General features: G+C 41.8%; 1 protein-coding gene across 4 annotated transcripts in view; it reads left to right on the forward strand.

Moving 5' to 3' along the window:
- The first annotated feature begins 1094 nt into the window (after positions 1–1094).
- The window catches only part of KAT6B (lysine acetyltransferase 6B), a 187686-nt gene continuing 167870 nt past the window's right edge, over positions 1095–20910 (forward strand). Inside the window, exons 1-3 of one of the 4 annotated variants that reach the window (XM_059397863.1) lie at positions 1095–1270; positions 12275–12344; positions 15464–16342. In XM_059397863.1, coding sequence (XP_059253846.1) covers positions 15722–16342 — 621 coding nt within the window. In that variant the 5' untranslated portion in view covers positions 1095–1270; positions 12275–12344; positions 15464–15721. Of the gene's footprint in view, positions 1271–2053; positions 2379–12274; positions 12345–15463; positions 16343–20910 lie in introns of those variants that run through there. The other 3 variants (XM_059397862.1, XM_059397864.1, XM_059397865.1) reach the window with 3 other exon arrangements.

Here is a 20910-nt window from a genome sequence, read left to right on the forward strand (position 1 = left end):
GCCTCACCCTGCCAGGCCCAAGATCTCCCTGACTTCAGGGACAGACAAGTCAACAGGTGGTTTTCCACCCAGGCCACCAAGCCTGGAACTTGGTTCTTTTACAAAGCCATAGTTCTTCCCCTCCGGAAGAAATGGCGCCTCAGAAGGGAAACTTCGAACTCCAACTCTCTAGGAGCCATTTCCCAAGCCTACTTTTCCTATTTTCTGAAGTCTCCCTTACCAGCATCCCATCCATCCTCGGGAAGAGTGAGGGACGCTCTTTTCAGAGTCTGGAGGGCGCTGGGAGGCATGTGGGCAGCGTCAGAGTGGCCTCGCCTGGGCGGCCAGAGGAGCCCCAGCCTCCCTCATGTGGGCCTCAGGAACTCGGGGGGCCCAGGGGAAGCCTGGAAAACCGAACTTCACCATCAGCCTTCCTTCGAGCGCTGGCTAGAGGAGAGGGGGGAAGGGCCCCCCAGCGGTCTTTCCCCCACTCCCCCCGCCCCCAGCACCTCTGCCATCCGGCTGCACCGCCCAAGAAAGCACTCAGAACGAAGCTCTGAGCTCTCCAGCTCATCGCAGGCCGGGAGAAAGCATCTTGAGGGGGGCAGTTTCCCCCCTCCTGCCCGCATCTGACATCCCCACTCCCACCCAAGGATGCTGCCGCCGTGCCCTGTCCGCGGTCGCTGAATGTCACTGCTCCCTCTTCCTCCTGATCAGGGTAGACACAGCTCCCGAGGCATCTCCTACCCCCAAACTGCCGCGATCACCCGAGGGTGTAAGGCCCGGGTGGAGGACGAAGTTTGGGGCCCACAGCGGCGGGAGGGGGGGCGCGTTGGCGAGGACCGCACCTCTCAGTCCCAGCCCTGGCGGGCACACTCCCCGCCCCAAACGGCCCAGGCTTCCCCATCCTCCCGCGGACACCGGCATCCCCGCCCTCCCCCGAGGGCGGCGAGCGGAGCCCCCCAGGGCGGAGGCAGGTACCCCCGGGGCGGGGACTGGGGCGGGCGGGGTCCAGGCTGCGCCCCCGGCCGGGCCGGGCGGGCTAGCTGGCGGCGCGGGGGGAGCGGGGCTGGGCGGCGCTGCCTCGGGCTCTGTGCGCTGCAGCCCGGAGCCGAGGAGGAGGAGGCGGAGGAGGAGAAGGAGGCGGCGGCGGTGGGTCCCGGGCGGGGGGAGCGCGGCGCTGCGGACCCGGGCGGCTGGCAAAGGACGAGGCGGAGGCTGAGGAAGGCAGCGGGGAGACCCGGGCTGCAGCAACAAAGGGCAGCAAGCGATTGGCCGGGCTGCAGGCGAGGTTAGCCGGGGACCGGGGTGGCTGGAGGCAGCGGCGAACGGTGCACGTGCTTGCAGACACGGGCGAGTGTGGAGCCGGGGGGTGCACGCCCGGCGGGTAGGGGGCTTGCTCCCCTTCGGCATGGGATGGCGAGGAGGATGCAGCGACATCGTTCTGGCTGCACCCGGCCTGGGGCTTGCAGGGTAGGGGTGTGTGGGGGGTAAGGATGCGAGCCAGGGGGCGGGCGAGTAGTCGCCGGGGACGGGACGGGAGAGGGTGGAGGAGGGGGCGGGATGGAACGCTCCGGGCGGCGCGCCCGTCCGCGCGCTCCACCGCGGGAGCTGGCGACTGAGAACCTCGAATTTTAACTTCGCGTGCCCGCCCGCGCGCGCCCGCCCGCGCCCACCCCTAAATCCTGCGGCCGCCGCCAGCGATCAGCTCTCACACAAACTTTAGCTGCGGGCTAGGGGATTTGGGGTTGAGTGGGGGAGGGGAGAGGGAAAAGGCCCTCTGATTGGCGTTGTATGCAACCAATAAGGCCAAGCGCCTTTCCTGCGAGTACACCCAATCCATTTCTAGAGGTAGAGGGGGCGGGTAGGTGGAAGTAGAGGTGGCGCGGTGTCTGGGAGAGAGAAAAAGAGCTGGACCAATAGGTGCCCAGAAGAGGCGGGCCCCGCAGTCTGTTGATTGGTACTGGCAGTGGACCCACCCCCAGGGTGGTTCCGGAGGGGGAGAATGATGGGTCGAGGGGTGTGTCTATGCGGAGGCGAGATGACCGGCAGGAACCTGCCCCAATGGGCTGCAGAGTGGCTAGTGTGTGGGTGACGGACAGACCCGCAGGCCAACGGGTGGCCATAAGTGTCTGTGGTCTCGTCCAATGGAGCAGCGCCGGGGCGGGGCCGCGGCTCGGGTTTAATGAGACTCCATTGGGCTGTAATCAGTGTCATGTCGGATTCATGTCAACGACAACAACAGGGGGACACAAAATGGCGGCGGCTTAGCTCCTACCCCTGGCGGCGGCGGCAGCGGTGGCGGAGGCGACGGCACCTCCTCCAGGCGGCAGCCGCGTGTTCTTTCTCAGGCAGCGGCAGCGCCCCCGGCAGGCGCCGTGGCGGTGGCGCGCGGCCAGGTCTGTCACCCACCCCGCGCATTCCCAGGGGGAGGAGACTGGGCGGGAGGGGGGCGGAAGGTGGGGGGGGATCGGGGGCTTGTGACGCCCCTCCCACAGGCCTCTGCGCGAGGGTCACCGCGGGGCCGCTCGGGGTCAGGCTGCCCCTGAGCGTGACGGTAGGGGGCGGGGGAAAAGGGAGGAGGGACAGGCCCCGCCCCTCAGCAGGGCCTCCAGGGCAAGGGGCGGGGCTCGATGTGGAGGGGGCGGGGCGATACCCGGGTGGGGGCGGGGCTCGGGTGGTTGGAAGGCGGGGGTTTGGAGGGGTTTTCTGAGTGGGAGTGACCTGGTAGGAACGGTGGGGGGCCAGTTAGTGTCTAGAAAGACGGTGAGGGGGTGGGTGCGAGGGGAAACTGGAGGTGTGCAAGCAGGGGCAAAGTGAGGGTAGGGAGAGGTGCAACATTGGAGATGTGGTAGAGGAACCCAGGGGTATGTGAAGGCAAGTGAAAGGATGCAGAAAGGTGGGAGTGCAGTTATCTGGGGACAGTAAGAATAGGTTTGGGTGTGGTGGATATGGAGTGGTATGGAGAGCAGTGCAGAGTAGATACTGGATTGCGGAGAGTATTGGAATGTGAGGAGCAAGTATACAGTTGCTGTGGTGGGAAGCAGGTATCTGGATAAACCGGCATTGGAATTATAAAGGATGTATGGGGTCTATGAAGCCTTGAAAAAAACATGGAAAAGTGACATGGATATACTTGGGAGAGTTTTGAACGATGATCAGACAGCAGAGCAGAACTTGCTTAATATCTATAGCGGAAGATCTTATGGGGATGGGTGATTCAGGGGGCTGAGAAAAGGTGGCAGTTGTGGAAAAAAAAAATTGGTGGGGCTGGGCAGTGGGTCTCGGTGCATGTGATTTGGGGGACTGCACCAGGAGTAGGGATAGGGCAAAGAAAGGTGTTGGTTTGGGAGGCCAGGTTGTTGACAGGCTGGATTTCTTGCGTGAAACTTGAGCTGGAATCTTGAAGGTGGGGCAGGGTGTCTGTCTCAGGGGAAGCTCCAGTATTACCTTGGGAAAGGACATTGTGTCTTTTTGAATTTGTAAGTATTTTGGTATGGGTAGAGTGCAGGAAGTTGTGGGAGACTAGGGGCAAAGGAAGAGAAGGGACTAGGTTACATATGGTTTCCTGTGCCCCATGAAGTTGTTTAAGCCCTGCAATTGGGAGAAGGTATTGGGATGTGATAAACAGAGCATTGGACAAAGGTTGTGAGAGAATAGTAATAAAGAGTTACAGATGTGGAAAATAAGAGAAGAGAACCAGTGAACAAAGTGTCAAGTATGTTTGGGGTGGAGGTACTAAGAAATAAAAAGAAATAAAAAGACCCTTCTGTATATGGATGGGGGATGAAAGTAGCCAATGGGAATTAATTAACGTTGGGATAGTGTGCTCCAAAAAAGTTACCATTATTATTATTTTGGTATAATTGGGAGTAAAGTACTGTTTTCTGTCTTGTGTATCCTGGATTTTGTGGGATAGCCCTGAAGTAATACACTCCATTCATTCCATTCTTACCCGTTAATTCTTCACGTATGCATTAAAATGAATTGGGGCAGTCTTTTTATGTTTTTAAGAGGAATAGGAAAATACTGCACGTTTCAGTAAACGGTAAGATTTTTATCTGAGACCCTCTACTTAGGGTTGAAGGTTGGGGAGGTGAAATGATGACTTTAAAAAAAAGGCAGAAGATAGCAGAAGGTGGTAACATTAAAGAAGGAACTTACCGCAATGAACGGTTGAGAGTGGAAGTTTTACCTACCAGCCATACCCAGGCGTCTGAGTAGAGTGGGTGTTCAGTCATTGCCCTTACACCAAATGTTTATCTTACCCACTTCTTGTGAAGATGGGATTGAAACTGTCAGGTGTAAGGCATAACATGAATGAATGGTAAAATAGGGTGAGTGTGGAAGGGTAGCTGAGGAGTTTAATAAGTAATTTTAATGTACTTCAAAAAACTTGATGAATTTTTACATACTAGTTAACCAACTGATCTGGCTTTATTAAATGCCAGGATTCCTAACAGGTGACTTTTTCAGTCTCTTAGATCGTTTTCTACAAAATACCTTCAGTTTTCCACATGCATATACTTGCTTTTATTTGTATAAAGTGAGCAGAAAGGAAATTGTTTCATGGGGATGTGTGAGCTATAGTGATCAGTCCTTGCTTGCGAAATGGTAATAGTGCATGGATGGAAGAAGTGTGTTGAAGGGATCTTTTTTTTCCCTTAAGATGTTTTAATTCTCATTTCCAAAGCACCTTTAAGCACTTTTTTGTAAGACTTAAAATCTTGCACAATTTTTCATTTTTTTTTTTTAAATTATCCATTCTAGTGTTGTTGGATATTTGAGTTGTTCCCAGTTTGGGGAAATTGTGAACAGAGCTGCTGTGAGTGTTCCTGTCCCTGTCAACTGGTTACACACGTACATATGTTTCTCTAAGATACACACCTCGGAATAATTGCTAATTCATGGGTACAGTGACTATTTATCTTAACTTATGCCTCTTTCGCAGTGTAATTATTAATACAACATTAATGCTCAAAAGTGTTTGGATGATGAGTTGTATGGTTGCTCTAGTCATGAGGTATGCTTGTCTTCAACTTGACTAGGTACTGACTGGTCAAGCTGGTTTCCAAAGTGTTGTACCAGACCACACTCCCTTCTGTGATACATGAGAATTCCAGTGCTTCTTGTCCTCTTCACATCTCAGATTTGGTGGCTTTTCAGATAAGCCAGTCTGGTAAACTTTGCATTTAACTGGTTAGTAATCAGGTTGAATAGCTTTCCATATATTAATGGACTGTTTGGATTTCCTCATTTGTAAAAATTCCTGTTCAAGTCTGCCCCTTACTTACCTATTTTTTAAATTGGGCCTTGTGTCTTTTATTGGTATTTTGAAGTTTTTATTTATTTTGTCATGTGTGTATGTTGCAAATGCCTACTTCCATCCTATGGCTTGCCTTTTCACTTACTTTATGGTGTCTTTTAATGAACAGAAGTTCTTAATTTTAATGGAGTCAAATTTATTGGTCTTTTCTTTATGGTTAGTGCTTTTTGTGTCTTGTTTTAAGACTCTTTTCCTACCCTCAGGTCAAGAATATATTCTCTTATGTGGTATTATCTTCTAAAAGCTTTATTGACCTTAAAAGATGTATGATTATGAGTAAAATACACTGTTCTTGACCCTATCCTTGCCATTACAAATCTGTTTTTGCCTTTGTTCACTTCTGTGCGCTGTCTTGAATTTTTACTTGTCCACAACTATAACTAAGGGCCAGGTGCTGACTTCCCCTGTCTCTTAGGAGAAAATGGTCATATAGACAGAAGTTCAGCCAGATTAGATTTTACGGGTCTCCAGCTGACTGTATTGCCCTTTTTCCCTTTATGAGCTAGTATTTTATTGTGTTCTGCTATGTGTCTGCCACCATCCTTGGTTCTCTATTTGTTATCTCAGTTATTCCTCTTAACAGTTCTGCCAAACAGGGGTGTTTAATCTTTTTCACAAAGGACAAAACAGAGACTTAGATTCATTAACATGTCCAGTATCCCACAGCTTAGATAGCTGGCAGAGTGGGGACTTGATCCCTGAACTCTTTAGATAATGTCCCATCATGGCACACCTCCTTGTTGAATAAGATTTCAGACCTCTAATTGATAATATCCCAAACCAATGAAAGTGACTCTTACTTAAAATGTAACATGCCCTCATGAAAGCATACAGAGGGGTGCCCAGGTGGCTCCGTTGGTTAAGCGTCTGCCTTCTGCTCAGATCTCAGGGTCCTGGGATCAAGCCCCAGGGTCACTTAGACTTCCTGGGGAGTCTGCTTCTTCCTCTACTCCCTCCACCCTGGCCCCACCCACCACTTGTGCTCTCTCTCACATAGAATCTTTATTTTTATTTTAAATTTTTTTTCAAGATTTTATTTATTTCACAGAGAGAGATTACAAGTGGGCAGGCAGAGAGAGAGAGAGAGCGAGAGCGGAGGAAGCAGGCTCCCTGCCGTGCAGAGAGCCTGATGTGCAACTCCATCCCAGGACCCTGAGATCATGACCTGAGCCGGAAGGCAGAGGCTTAACCCACTGAGCCACCCAGGTGCCTTCTCATAGAATTTTAAAAAAAAAAAGGCACATGTAGAGATAGTTACTTTGAAACTCAATAAAATTATTGACCTCTCGGTATATTAAAGTAAGTGGAGTAGTTAGTGGGCCTTAAGGGGTCTTGGTATAGGTGAAAGAGGTCCTGTAAACCCTTGAGATTGTATACGAATGACTATATGTACATGTGTTCATTTTTAAAAATAGATCTGTAGGATTTTTTTTTTCTTAAGATTTTATTTATTTATTTGACAGAGGCAGGCAGAGGGAGAGGGAGAAACAGGCTCTCTGCGGAGCAGGGAGCCCAGCTCGAGTCTCCATCCCAGGACCCTGGGATCATAACATGACCTGAAGGCAGTGGCTTAACCGACTGAGCCACCCAGGTGCCCCTAGATCTGTAGTTTTCTTGAGGTTCTCAAAGGGGAACCCTAATTGGTTTTCAGGCTCTACAGGCTATCCTTTTTGAAGGTATCTGTAATAAAACTAATACAGAATTCTTATATGATCTGTATTTTCAAAATCTTTTAAAAATTCAGGTGTCAGATTTTTTTTCTCAATACATTGTTCTCAGTCTTTATCATTAAAACCTGGTTAAAGCTAATTTATAATTAGGAAGAAATCTAGGGTTGAATAGGAATTTTTGAATGCCAAAAAAAGACATTCTAAATTTAGTTGATTATTTCTTAAGTGAGAGTGCTTAGTTATAATATCATCATTATTAATCAGTGTACCCTGGCTCCAAAGGCCTGATGACTTCAAATGACTTTTCATCTTGTCTCTAAAATCCTCTGTTTTACAAGGGATCAAATTTCCTGTGAGGTTCCTAACAGTGTGATTAAAGTTTAGAGACTGAAACTATTGAGCACGTAAATGTAGGGATGACTTCGCAAACCTAATTCTTGGGCTTCACCAGGAGATTTGGGGCATGTCTCTACTAATTTGTGATGATGATGTTGAAACTAATCTTTGCTAAGGATTATGGAAGTCATAATAGTTTATTGATGGTTCAGTTATTGTTTGTTGAAGCAGATTTACACAATTACAGTTTAATGACATAACAAGGATATTGTCAACTAGGAAGCATGACATGAAAAATTAAACTTCCAATTAATATAATATGTATTAGTTGAAATGATAATTTTCATGGTGATTTAGCCTCTTAGAAATCCTTGGAAAACATTATTAGCTTGTGAATTGAAAACTCTCGATGTTAATGAGTAGTGAGAAAGAATTTAGTATTATTCCCCCAAAATGGGGAATTAAATATTCAATTCAATTAACATTTATTGAGTGCCTACTCTGGGCTTGCTGCTGAGTTAGGCTCATAAATATAAGTTGAACAAGATTGATCTTGGGAAAGATGAAGCCCTGGTTGCTTTAGTTTGTTCAGTCATCCTTCCCTCCAACTTACACTGGATGGATACTATTGCCAGAGAGATTCAGAGATTGAACAAATTTGTGCACGTGCGTGGGTGCACTTCACTGTGCTGTATTGTGTCTACTTCTGCATTGGCTTCCTATTCATCTGTCACGTTCACACGCCTCAGCCTGGTTTTTGTTACATCCAACTTTATTTCTTTTTCTCTTCAACACATGCATATGGACTTGGTGTCCTTTTTTTTTTTTAGGCAGTTCATTCTTAGCTCCTGTGCCCTCTGCTAGATTCCCTTCATTTGTTCCCTGATGTGGCCATCTAGCAGATAGGCACGGCACCCCTCTTATGTTCACGTAGTGGTTCTCGGAAATCTAAGGGCATACAAAGGTGAAATCAGACCTGAATCCTGCTCTTAAGAATTTCACGGTTCTAGTAAGGGAGATGAGGTCAGTATACAAATAAGCATAATACAAAATGGGAAATGAATGCTAAAATATTAAGATAGCTAAAAGCTTCCTGTAAGACAAAGAGATGTAGGGCTTTCTGTGAGATGGTGTTAGTTTTTGCTGGCCCATGAAGGACTTAAATTTTCATTTCATTTGGATTACGAAACTGGGCGGTTGTCCCAATTTCAAGGTCCAGTTTACGTCCCACCCACCCAAGGGGTGTTCTCCCCACTCGGCAAGGGAAAGTCACAGTGGTTTCCAGACTTTTTCCCTGCTGTAGTTGGAGGAACCCTTTCTGTGAAGTGACTCTTCAGAAGCCTAGTATGAATGGGACAATTAAAATGGAGCTCCTTTGTTGGGTGCAAGGACTTAATGTGACCTTAGTGTTGAACGTAATGCAGGTGATAACTTGAGGCACTTTCTCACAAGATGTCCAAGGATTCTTATTTGAAAGCCAGTGGAGACATAGGAAAGACTTTAGGTTTGAGCATTGGAAGTAAATTCTTCAGACTTAGTGGTCTGAAGCCTTAAGCAAGTCATGTCTCAGTTTTACTTTTGCAAGATCAGGCAACAGTGCTACCTTACAGAGTTGTTTTAAGGTTTACTGATACCTATGTGTGTGTACTGACAGCGTATGTGAAGTGTCTGGCCTGCAGTAGGTGTCAGAAAATGGTTGGTATTATAGTTAGTGCTCTTTTTTATAAAATGACTTACTGAGGTGAAATTTGCATAACATAAATTTAACCATTTAAAGTGAACAGTTCGGTTGTATTTAGTAAATCCTGGTGTTGTGTGACCACCAGCTCTATCTAGTTTCAAAATATTTTCATCAATCTAAGATAAAATCCCTTACCCGTTAAGCAGTTCCTCTTCATCCCTCCACTCCCCAGGCCCCACCAATCTATCTGTTCTGGATGTTTCATATAAATGGAGTTAAACCATATGTGACTTTTTGTGTCTGGCTTCTTTTGCAACATATTTTTAAGGTTCATCCATACTATAGCATATATCAGCGTTTTTCTTTTTATGACTGAATAATATTCCACTGCATGGATATATCATCTTTTGTTAATCTATTCAACTGTTTTTTAAAAAATTTTTTTCTTTAAAAATTTTTTTATTTTATTTAAATTCAGTTAATTAACATATGCTGTATGATTAGTTTCAGAGGTAGAGTTCAGTGATTCAGTTGTGTCTAACACCCAGTGTTCATTCCATTGCATGCCCTTCTTAATACCCTTCACCCAGTTTGCATTCAGCTGTCGATGGACATTCTGGTCTGTGTCCACTTTCTGACTATTGAGAATAGTGTTGTTATGAACAGGTGTGTATGTATACTTACTAGAGTATCTGTTTTCAGTTCATCAGGGTATAAACCTACATGTTGAATTGTAGGGTCTTTTTTTTTTTTTTTTTAAATTTTATTTATTGACAGATCACAAGTAGGCAGAGAGGCAGGCAGAGAGAGAGAGAGGGGGAAGCAGGCTCCCTGCTGAGCAGAGAGCCTGATGTGGAGCTCGATCCCAGAACCCTGGGATCATGACCTGAGCTGAAGACAGAGGCTTTAACCCACTGAGCCACGTAGGTGTCCGCTTGAATTGTAGGGTCTTATGGCAATTTCCTTTTTAGCTTTTCGAAGAACTATCAAACAGTGCTTTGTTTCTGAATTGCTTCTTATGCCTCTACCACCTACCATAAGGCTGCATACAGGGAATGTCTTGCTAAATGTTGTTGGTTGTTCTTTGTTAGTATTTGTATCCTCTCCTTCCAGTTCGTATATTCGGGGCCTTGAGCATTAATTTTTGGGGAAATAGATATATCCAGGATTTGAGTTAACAAATGGGATGATGTTTGATGTTAGACAGCAGATATTAACTTTGGACACCGCTTTGAGCAGGTATGCAGATAGCCTGTGCTGAGTGGTTAGACAAGGAAAAAAGTTAAGGTCTCTTCCCTTAAGCAGTGTATGTTCTGTTTCAGAAGATACTGTTAAGATGTGTGGATCCTCACTCAGTTACATAATAAGCTGTGAAAAAATCCAGGAGCATATAAAAGTGGGAAAGCTAAAAATAACTGTTAGCAAGTAAAACCCAGGATGATAAAAGAGTAAACTCTATTGTTAATCCTTATTTTTTTTAACCACTGTTTTTGGCTCATCTGTGATATGACTCAAGTGTTATGACATTGATTTTGAAACAACACACAGCTTTAGTGAAAGCATCGAGGAGGTTTCACATAATATTTATGATCCAGGGTATTTTGACTCCTCTTATGCTGACATGAATATTTCTGAATAGTGTTGATATTTATATAATACTAATGAAGCCAAAAGCGCGTGTTGGACTAAGCATTTCTCTAGATCTCTTTCAAATAGTTTGTAATGAATGATGTAAATACATCCATACAACCATATAATTTACTGATATTATTTTGTAGTTAAAAATAAAGTGATTCAAAACCTTAGAAAATAGAATAATTTAATTTGATGTTGCATGAGTCCCCAGAATTAATTTGGAATGATTCATTCCGTTTTTGATAGCCTTTTAGTCCAACTTCCATTTTACTGAAAAAAATGAAAAAAGGATAATGATTTTTAGGGTTGTACTTCTGATAGAATGTCCTGTCTGCATGTGAAACAAATCCTAGTGCTCTGAAAAAGAGAGGTGGTGTGGATAATTCCAAATCAGGGGGAAAAAATCCTTTCTTTTTGGCTTTTGAATAAATTACGCATCTTTTCCTGTAGACTTGTCTTTCTAGTTAGATACTGCTTAGACTAAAATTAAATTGGTTTTCAATCTATTCTCTTACTGTATATCAATTTACAGTGGGGCAGTGGGATGTCAGTAACAAAACCGCCTAAGATTAAAAAAATTTGCAGTGGATAATACACAAAGTGGATAATATACATGTGTTCAGTTGAGAATTGGCTACAGATAAGCGACTACTGATTTTGTTCCTCTCCTAGCTGTGTGTGTGTGTGTGTGTGTGTGTGTGTGTATGCTTTAACACTGATTCTGGTTGTAGCATAGAGCTGCTGAGTTACATCTGCTTCTGCCTAATTAACTCTGTTGGTTGGTGTCAGATGAGAGCTAATTTTGAGATTAAATTGAGGAGTGGGGTGTGTGTGTCTGTCGCACTGGGGGAGGGGAGAAGGAGGATCTAAGGTTGCTTCGTTGTTTTGTATATAAGATCCAATGTAATTATTCACATTGTTGTTTTAAATTTATTTTTTGTCTTTGAAGTGAAAATGATCACTATTGTCTGAAGTGTGATGTGTGCCAGTATATACTTATTCTTGTGGAAACTGGTATAGTCTTCTCTTAGGTGCAGGTATTGGCCGTATCTTGTTGATTGTCCAGTCAGTACATAGATGAAAGGTGACCTTTGGGACAAATCGTGAACGTTTTCTGGAAAGTTAATAACTGAGTTTCAAACAACATTTGACTTTTTTATTTTCGGACAAAATGTTATACCTGCCTGGCTTTTTGAGCAATACCAAGATCCCCCCCCCCCCCGTGGTGAGATTCTTTCTTAGACTTTGTCACAGCCTGGTTTTATTTTGGAGTAGGCTCCACGCCCAGTGTGGGGCTTGAACTCACAATCTTGAGATCAGAACCAGAGCTGAGATCGAGTTGGATACTTAACCGACTGGGCCACTGCTCCTATCACAACCTGATTTTTAAAATTTGGAAAACACATGTGGTCTTAAGAGCAAAATTTTTCTCTTTAAGCATGGCTGTGGGGTTTAATTTCCTGTCCTGAACCATTTTTTTAAATACCCTTAAGTGGTAGGAAAGAGTTAATATAGCACCAAGAGTAAAGTGCTGATAAACTCATTGCAGTTGTTTGTATTGGATAGTTGTGAAGATCCATAGATGGTTCCTGAATTGGAAGGATGTCTTTATGCCCAGATTAACATTTACTTTTTTTCCTTTGGCAGATTTGCTTGAAGATCTGGACAATCTTCTTTTTTGTCATGGACTGTTAATACATTTGGAGTTCCAATTCTGGTATTTTCCCTTATTTTATATTTTTAAGATACAGAATGTCAGTCTTACTGAAATGTGTTGTTAAATGGATATGCATGATTCTGTTGATTATATGTAAAATAGTGGTAATACCTTGTCATGAAGGTATATTTTGAGTTTTTACTAGTTTTTGTTTTAAGGTATGTTCATTTACTTGTGTAACCAAAATGCCTGAGAGCACCTTTGCGATATTGGACACTTTTCTGTGACCTCTCCTCCTGCTTCCTGCAGTTGTATTTTGTGCAATCAAATTAAATGAGTGGATTCATCCTGAGTAAACAATAAAAGGTGAAATAATTACATGAACATAGTGAAATGTCTTCTAATGGAAATTTGTCCCAGACCGTTTTACTTTGGAAAGATGTGTCCTATTCTAAACTTAACACACAGTGATTCCCATGTTCTATCTTGAAAGTAGTTGCACTATGAAAGCCAGTGGTTTTATTCCTAAACACACCATATTCCAAGTCTAACATTTTTTTTTTTTAGTGGTTTATATAATGACAGAGGGGAGCACTTACTAGATTTGCAGATGACATAGATGACAGAATCAAGATTCAAAAGATCTAACAGATTGGAAGATAGACTCAAATCAACAAAATGAACTTGAACCGTAATAAATTTTAAATCCCAGCATTTATATTTGCGCAAGGAAGAGAATGGAAAGACTCAGCTTGACCGCATTTTTGAAAGAAGAGCTGGGATTTTTATTTGGACTGTATGCTTAGCATGAGTCAGTTGTGTGGCAAGGCTGTTAAGATTACATTTATGCTTGGATAATGCCTGGACTGCCAGATTTAAGATGGACATTAGCCAAACTAGTGAGCAACGAAAAGAAGGAAGTGCTTGGCAACCACGTGATGTGCAAGTGTTAAGAAACTGGAATAAGAGTGGTCTAAAGTGGGGCGGGAGGTAGGGGAAGTTCAGTTTTAGTGGTTTTCAAAAGATTCTTATTTTCAAATATTTGAAGGCCTGTTACATTAAAGAGTTAGTAAGAATTTCTTGGGATTGTTTTAGGGAAACCAAGACTAGAGGGTAGAAGTTCTAGGAAGATAGATTTTGGGTCTTGTCAGCAAGGAATATATTATGACAGTTAGAGCTGTCCAGTAGTGGTATGAACTGTCTCAAAAAGTAATAAATTCTCTGTCACTGGAAGTATTTTAAGATTTGATGGCCCATTTGTTGGGGTTATTGAACGAGGAATCTTTTACTAGATAACTAGAGATTAGATGGGATGACCTCTTCAGTCCCTTTAGCCCCAAGTTTCTGAATCCCGAGGGGAAAAAAAATGAAGTGAACATACAGTTTACTGACTGCAAAGAGAGGACAATCCTTTTTAAACTGCCTCTTTCAGGCTGACTGAGCAAGTGTAGTTCAGTGGCCCAGTTTTTCAGCAACAGAGCAAATGTTACGTTTGTCATTGTATCTGGCTAGCTTTGAGGAAAGGTGTTATTTTTCCCTTGTAGATAGGTTAAATAAATAACCAGAGATACATTTAGTTTTTTTAATGAGGCATTTTTCAAACTGTACAGACAGTTGCTTTAATGGGAAGTGATGATAGTTACTATATGTTGAATATTAGATGGCATATTCACTTAATTCTCTCAGCACTCCAGTGAGGGATTTACTATTATTGCCCTACAGGTAAGGTGACTGAAATGTGTCATTAACCAGGGTTTCTTCGATAGATGTTGGTAGAGCAGGTGTTCATACCATTAGTCTGATTTCAGAAGAAATTGTGGCTCAGGTGAAGATAGCACGGGACTTAGATTTTAGCATAATGGCAATTTAGCCTTAAGTTTAGGCTATAGACTATAGACTGTTACCATGAGTGAGTTCCATCTTCCCCTGAACCTCAGTTTGCTCATAGAGATGTCTGGCAGATTAAATGACAAATTACATGTGAGCATACTTTGTAAACTTGAAACTATAAAAAGAGTTCAGATGTGAATATTACCAGTGGAAGGCAAGATTAGAGACCGGATCTGACCCAACTCCCGGGCCAGGGCACTTTGTCGCAGGTTCAATACAGATTAGAGATGTAGGGTGGTTTTGGTGCACACCAGAGGCTTTCAGGGAGCAACTGTTTACCTGGAATCAGATTTGTGTGAACCGTCCTTGTATTGGGCAGGTATTAAGATACCTAGAATAGTATGTTACTTAAAAGATGAAGGGTTATGTTACCATACTAGTTTGAGTTTTCCAGCCTGTGGATTAGAGAGTGTCATAAGACCCTTTGCAAAGGGATGAGAGGTATGATTCTGTAGAAGTGGCTAGATGGGAAATTTTCTTACATTTGAAACTTGGGAAATACAATATCTAGCTGAAGTAGAAGAATCAGGATTTTTGCCCTTTTTTTCCCCCCAAGTTTAAGATTTCTTGAACTAAGGTTCATGTACAGTTGACCCTTGAACAACATGGGTTTGAACTGTGTGGATCCACTTACACTTTGATTTTTCTTTTTTTTTTTTTTTTTTTTGACAAATAGAGTACTGTAAATGTATTTTCTTGTCCTTGTGATTTTCTTATATTCTCTTTTCTCAGGGTTACGTTATTGTAAAAATACAGCGTATAGTACATATAATATACAAAACTTATTAACTGTTTAATATTGTTGGTAAGTTTTCCAGTTAACAGTAGGCTATTAGTGGTTAAGTTTTGGGGGAGTCAGAAGTTATACATAGATTTTTTTGATAATCCCCTGCATTGTTCAAGGGTCATTGTAGTTTCATCAGAGTTTTTGTGTTATAGACTTACTCTTTGAGGTTGGTTTTATGTTTATGATAGACATATATCTTGAACCACTCATGTAATTTTATTAATTTCAATAGAGGTTAATCCATTAAATAAATAACATAGGTGTGATCTTTTAAATGCCCCATAAATGACTTTGTATAAATAACAAGTGAAAATCCTAAAAAAATTTCCTTCTCAGACTATGACCCAATTTCTGGTTAGGAAATACAGTCACTGTGGCTTTGTTACATAATTACCTGCCTGTCATTACTTCTGTGGTCCTTTTGCATCTTAAAAGTAAGAAGAGTCTTTTATTTTTAGAAGTTCCATTATTAAGAGGCTATTTCCCCTTTTTATCCTTTAAGGTCTTGATTTCCTTGTTAAAGATGTTCTTCGGGAGAATGCAGTCTTTCCTGTTGGTAAAATAAGACAACTATCAACATTGCCTGTGTGTCCTGTTTTTAATCTCTTAAGGATGGATGTTTGTGAGGTTTTGCTTAATAAGGTCTGGAATATTCTGCCCATTTGTTGAGTCGTAAATGACTTTCAAATGTTCAAGTCCTGTTAAATACAAGGAGAACCTCTATGGGTAACTTTGGTATTGAAGAAGTCATTTGTCAACCATGGTAAAACTTGCAAACCCACTTTATACAGAGTGGATTCTTGAAGCTATACAAAAAATAAAAAAGCAAAAGCAAAGGCCCTCTGAAGAGAGAATCTGCCATGCAGTCAGCACTTCCCATGGGTTGGATAAGAAGACAGTCTCTGAGCAGCTGGAACTCAGTGTTCAGGATGGCTCAGTTCTCAAAGTCACCAACAAAGGCCTTGCCTCCTATAAGGACCCAGACAACCCTGGGCGCTTTTCATCAGTTAAACCAGGCACTTTTCCTAAGTCAACCAAGGGGTCTAGGGGATCATGTAATGATCTCCGCAATGTGGATTGGAATAAACTTTTAAGGAGAGCAATTGAAGGGCTTGAGGAACCAAATGGCTCCTCACTGAAGAACATCGAGAAATATCTCAGAAGTCAAAGTGATCTCACAAGCACCACCAACAACCCAGCCTTTCAGCAGCGGCTGCGACTAGGGGCTAAACGCGCAGTGAACAATGGGAGATTACTGAAAGATGGACCACAGTACAGGGTCAATTACGGAAGCTTAGATGGCAAGGGGGCTCCCAAATACCCCAGTGCTTTCCCATCCTCACTACCACCTGTCAGCCTTCTACCCCATGAGAAGGACCAGGTAAGTGAAGAGAAGGTTAATACATTCTAAATATTGCCTATCTGACATGCACAGTTTCAGTTAAATTTTGTATGGACAAAAGTTCCAAGTGAAGTTGAATAAAGTTAACTGCCTTAAAAGCAGGCTTCCATATTTTAAAATGTATGCATTGTTTATGATATAAATTGTTCTATACTATTTTACTGTGTAAAAATAAGAGCTTCCTCACTGGTCGATGAAGAATTCAATGTGATGATTATGTGATTTGTTTTTTAAACGAATTGGTGAGTACTTGAAGGGACCTGGATAGATAAATTAAATCCTCCTTCATCAAGGCAGGACCATATATATTAAAAAAAAAAAAAGGCTATCATGTATTTTTTGCTCTTAAAATTTAAAATTATTTATAGTTTACTTTTTCCACTTTATTGAGGTATAATTAATAAATTTTTTAATTACTATTTTCAGAGAAGATGTTTGTAGACTAGTTGTTAATACTCATAACCTGGGCATCGCTGAAATTGTTTTAATATGTGACCCAAATCTTGCCTATTTAAAGTCATTTATTGTTGTCTACTTCTCAGTGGGAGAAAGTGAATGTTCATTTTGCCTCATACTGTATCTTTCTCATACTCTTGTTTCTCTGGGTCTTACGTTATTTCTGTAATGCGCGCGCGCGCACACACATACACACACACACACACACACACACACGTGACAGATTCCTCTTTAGTGACCACAACAATTTTAAGTATTGGAGTACGATTTTTGTTTCATTTCAAAGCTACTGAAGTTACCTCCCAAACTAAAACCAAAGTAGAACAAACTGTTTATATTCAGGCCTTCACTGTTTTTAGAAAAAGTGGTTGTATGTGTTGACTACATTTCTAGAAGTGATGGAGACACAAGTGTTAAGAAAAGTTGTGCAGCCGATGGCTTGTTTTTCCTCTTCTGGATACTGCCAGCTCTTGAGATGGTCTCTGCTTCCCTCAGTTGTTTAAGCTGATGGGATCCTAGCTCCAGAAACTGGGTAGGACCAGGTCATTTGCCTTCCACAGATTAATCGAAACCCTACCATTTGCTTCTTAATTGTATTTTTATTTTGTTAGTTTTCCTCAGATTAGTTTCTCTTTGGGTGGCATCTGTGTTTTGTAACCAACCCTCAATTCTTTGTGAGAAAATGGGCATAAAAAAAGAAGTAAACCTACAGAGAAAAATTTTTTTTAATAACATTTGTTTCAAAAAAAATACATTGAGTGACTCAAATCCTAATTGCTGTGTCTGACAGAGCCACATTAAGCACTTCTGTTTCTCATTAAATATTTTTATAAACACTTACACACCATGGGCAAATTCCTTAACGGAATGTAGAGCCACTTCTTGCTGGATTTGGGTATCTTTGTTTTTAAAACCTGTACATTACCCTGAGGTATATTAAGGTCTGATAATTACCAAGTACATGGACTAATTCAGGCAGCTTTAGTCACCTTAATAGTATGTTTCAATAACTTTGTGATCCAGGGGATATCTTTACTTGTAATAGAAATCGCTGTAAATTTTCCACAGTCACTTTCCTATTCTTCTCTTTAACCTTGCCCATCATTTCTTGCTAACCTTATCTTTTTTTTTCATGCAGCATCTGTATGGAAGTATTTTTAGTCTAAAGGAAAATTCACCTCTGAAAGTATCTAGGATTGAGAACAGAGTAATTTATTGCTTAGCCTGCAATTGTTACTGCTCTGTGATGCTGATCTTTTTATATTGTCCAGTTAGCATCATCATTGAACAAGGAAACCAGAGAAAATGTGTCCTAAAATTTTTACTTGATGGAATTTGGAGATCAATTGTGTAGTGATTTAATCATAAGCTAATTCTTAGAAAAGAACAAATAAAGCTTAATAAAAGTCATACCAAATCAATTTGACCATAAGCAGTTGTATTGTTTATATTATATATTGCAGTAGTATTTTTCCTTGAAAATGTAATATTGCCCTTTGAGATTACAAGTGGTAAATAGTTTACAACCATGTAGACTTATAAGTAAATGTAGTAGAAATTCTTAACCTGGGCCCATGAATGAGCTTGAGATAGATGGGTCACACATCCCCAGAAATTGAGTATAAAGTCATCTGTATCCACACGTTTTTCCGAGGTTAGGGTCTATTGTGGTTTTTTGTTTGTTTGTCTTGTTTTTATCTTATCCGATTCTCAGAGGGATCCAAAATGTCAAACAGCCAATGTGAATATTTTAGTACTCTAGAAAATATTTGCTGTTTTCTTATACTAAAAGCGTAAGCGTAATGTGCTAGTTGTTGGCTTTTGATTATTGTTACTTTATAGGCGCTGAACGTGGATCTGAATGTAGACTGGTTGCACTATGGTTTCGTGTATATAGGACTTTTCTCTACTACATTCAAAGGGCAGATTATTGTTGTTCTTGATGTGCCAGAAGTCTGTAGTGTTTGTATTGTGAAAGGACGTTTATGGTATAAATGACTCTGTTTGTACAGAGATGGAGTCTTCTCACAGTTTAGCCAACTGAGGTGTCTCAGGGAAGCCCTTAAGGCTCTAGTAGCTTTTGCTGAGTAGCTTCATTTAATTGTGAAAATGAAAACCAAAATGGTGAAAATAATAACTGACATTTCTTAACACTTAAATGCTGGCAATATTCCAAGTGCTTTACATTTATTATCTCCTTGACCTACACAATAACTGTGAGGGCCATAGGGTTATTATTCTTATTTTGTACATGAAAAAGTGAGGCTCAAAGCCTAAGTAATTTGCTCAAGATCACTGATGGAACTGTTGAGTGGTGAAGCCAAGATGCTGAGGAGACAGTGTGACTCCAGACATCTTTACCGTTGGGCTGTATACTGGTCAATGGTTGTGGCTTTTCATTAACAGTAAAAGTATCTCTTCATTTCCTCAGGTGTTCAGAAGCAGCTTTTCCTCAACAAATAGATTTCTGGCATTTTAAATCTGGTAGTTGTGGTGAGCTTCTTACCATTTTTAAAGCAAGTACTATTTATAATATTAGCAATATGGGAAAGCAGGAAGGAAAGTAGTAAATCTGTGTCTAATTAGATTTAACATCATCATCATTCCTATGCATGGCTGCTAGGAGGAATACAATGCATGTTAAAATAGAAGGGCTCCTTCCTTTCTGAAATGTAATTGCACATCTCCTGATAGTCTAGAATTCAAATTGGATATTACCACACTGGCTCCTTAGCATAACTTCTTTGTATTTATTTAAGAAAGCTCTCTTTGGTGAGGTGATATGGAAATGAATTAAGCCACCGAAGATAAAACTTTATCTTTGACTTGGTGAGGGAACTCCTAAAGGATAGTATTAGTGTTTCTCATTAAAAGTGGTAAAGCTCAATTAGGTCAGATTATGAGGACTTTGGAAAGTCAAATATTCTAAGAGAGACTTCAGTTATCACCACACACTTTGTAGCACTAAGATTCCATTTGAATATTTGGGCTTTCGCATTTTTACAAAATCTGTTTAGTTCAATTTTAAACAGATTCCTTGGTTTTTCACTGTATTGGCGATATTTGGCTATAGTATTACGTATCAAATATTGTTGTTTCCAGTACAATACATAACATGGGAACTCTCATTTTAGGCTGCTGTAGTTGGAAGGGGAGATGCTTCTAATAATATCAGGTAGGGCTTTTGACGTTTTTTTCTTGAAGAAGTGAAATAACTATGAGAATCTTGCAGAAGCCTTCAGACAGAATTATAAAAACAGTGATACTCTCCATAAGGAAAAAGTAAAGATGAGTTTAAAAAGGAACACGGGGAGCACCTGGTTGGCTCAGTGGGTTAAAGCCTCTGCCTTCGGCTCAGGTCATGAACTCAGGGTTCTGGGATCGAGCCCCGCATTGGGCTCTCTGCTCAGCGGGGAGCCTGCTTCCTTTCTCTCTGCCTGCCTCTCTGCCTACTTGTGATCTCTCTGTGTCAAAAAAATAAATTAAAAAAAAAAAAAAAAAAAAAAGGAACACAGATGATCTGAAATGAGGCTGAGAGACAAAATGGTGTTAAAAATCACTTGTGGTCCTGGCGTGTTCAGTTGTTATTCTGTTTGTCCCCACTCCCTTTTAGGGAGATACTTTATTAGGGCTTTTGGCAGTGTTATTAGTATGAAATATTTCCGTAAACATAAGATTAGTGTACATCCTACATTACTTTCTTGTGTTGTGTAAATGCCATAAATAAAAGAACTTTATTTTTAGATCCCTTTCTTCGGTTTTCTCCACTTTGTCCTCGCCTCTCCAGTCCCATTATCCCTGCCCTAGAGAGACCCTTCTTGTCTTTCCCTGGGACTTTTCCAATCGCCTGTACTTTGTGAAGGACCATTCACTAGTCTATATTGTTCTTTGATGTGGCAGGCTTCCAGAAGTCCCTCGGCCCTAGGGGAATTGTTCATAGTCTCAGACTCTGGATCTTTTTGGCAGAAATGTGTGTATTTTTTATCTGCTAATTATAGAGTCCAAGTGTCCTCCTCTCTGTTGACCTTCTTAGTTTTCCTTTGAATCGGTGTCCTTTGTATTGCAGATGTCACGTTTCTCAAAGCCTGCTT

This window comes from Mustela nigripes, chromosome 4, assembly GCF_022355385.1.
Source record: "Mustela nigripes isolate SB6536 chromosome 4, MUSNIG.SB6536, whole genome shotgun sequence".
In the NCBI taxonomy this organism is placed as follows: Eukaryota; Metazoa; Chordata; class Mammalia; order Carnivora; family Mustelidae; genus Mustela; species Mustela nigripes.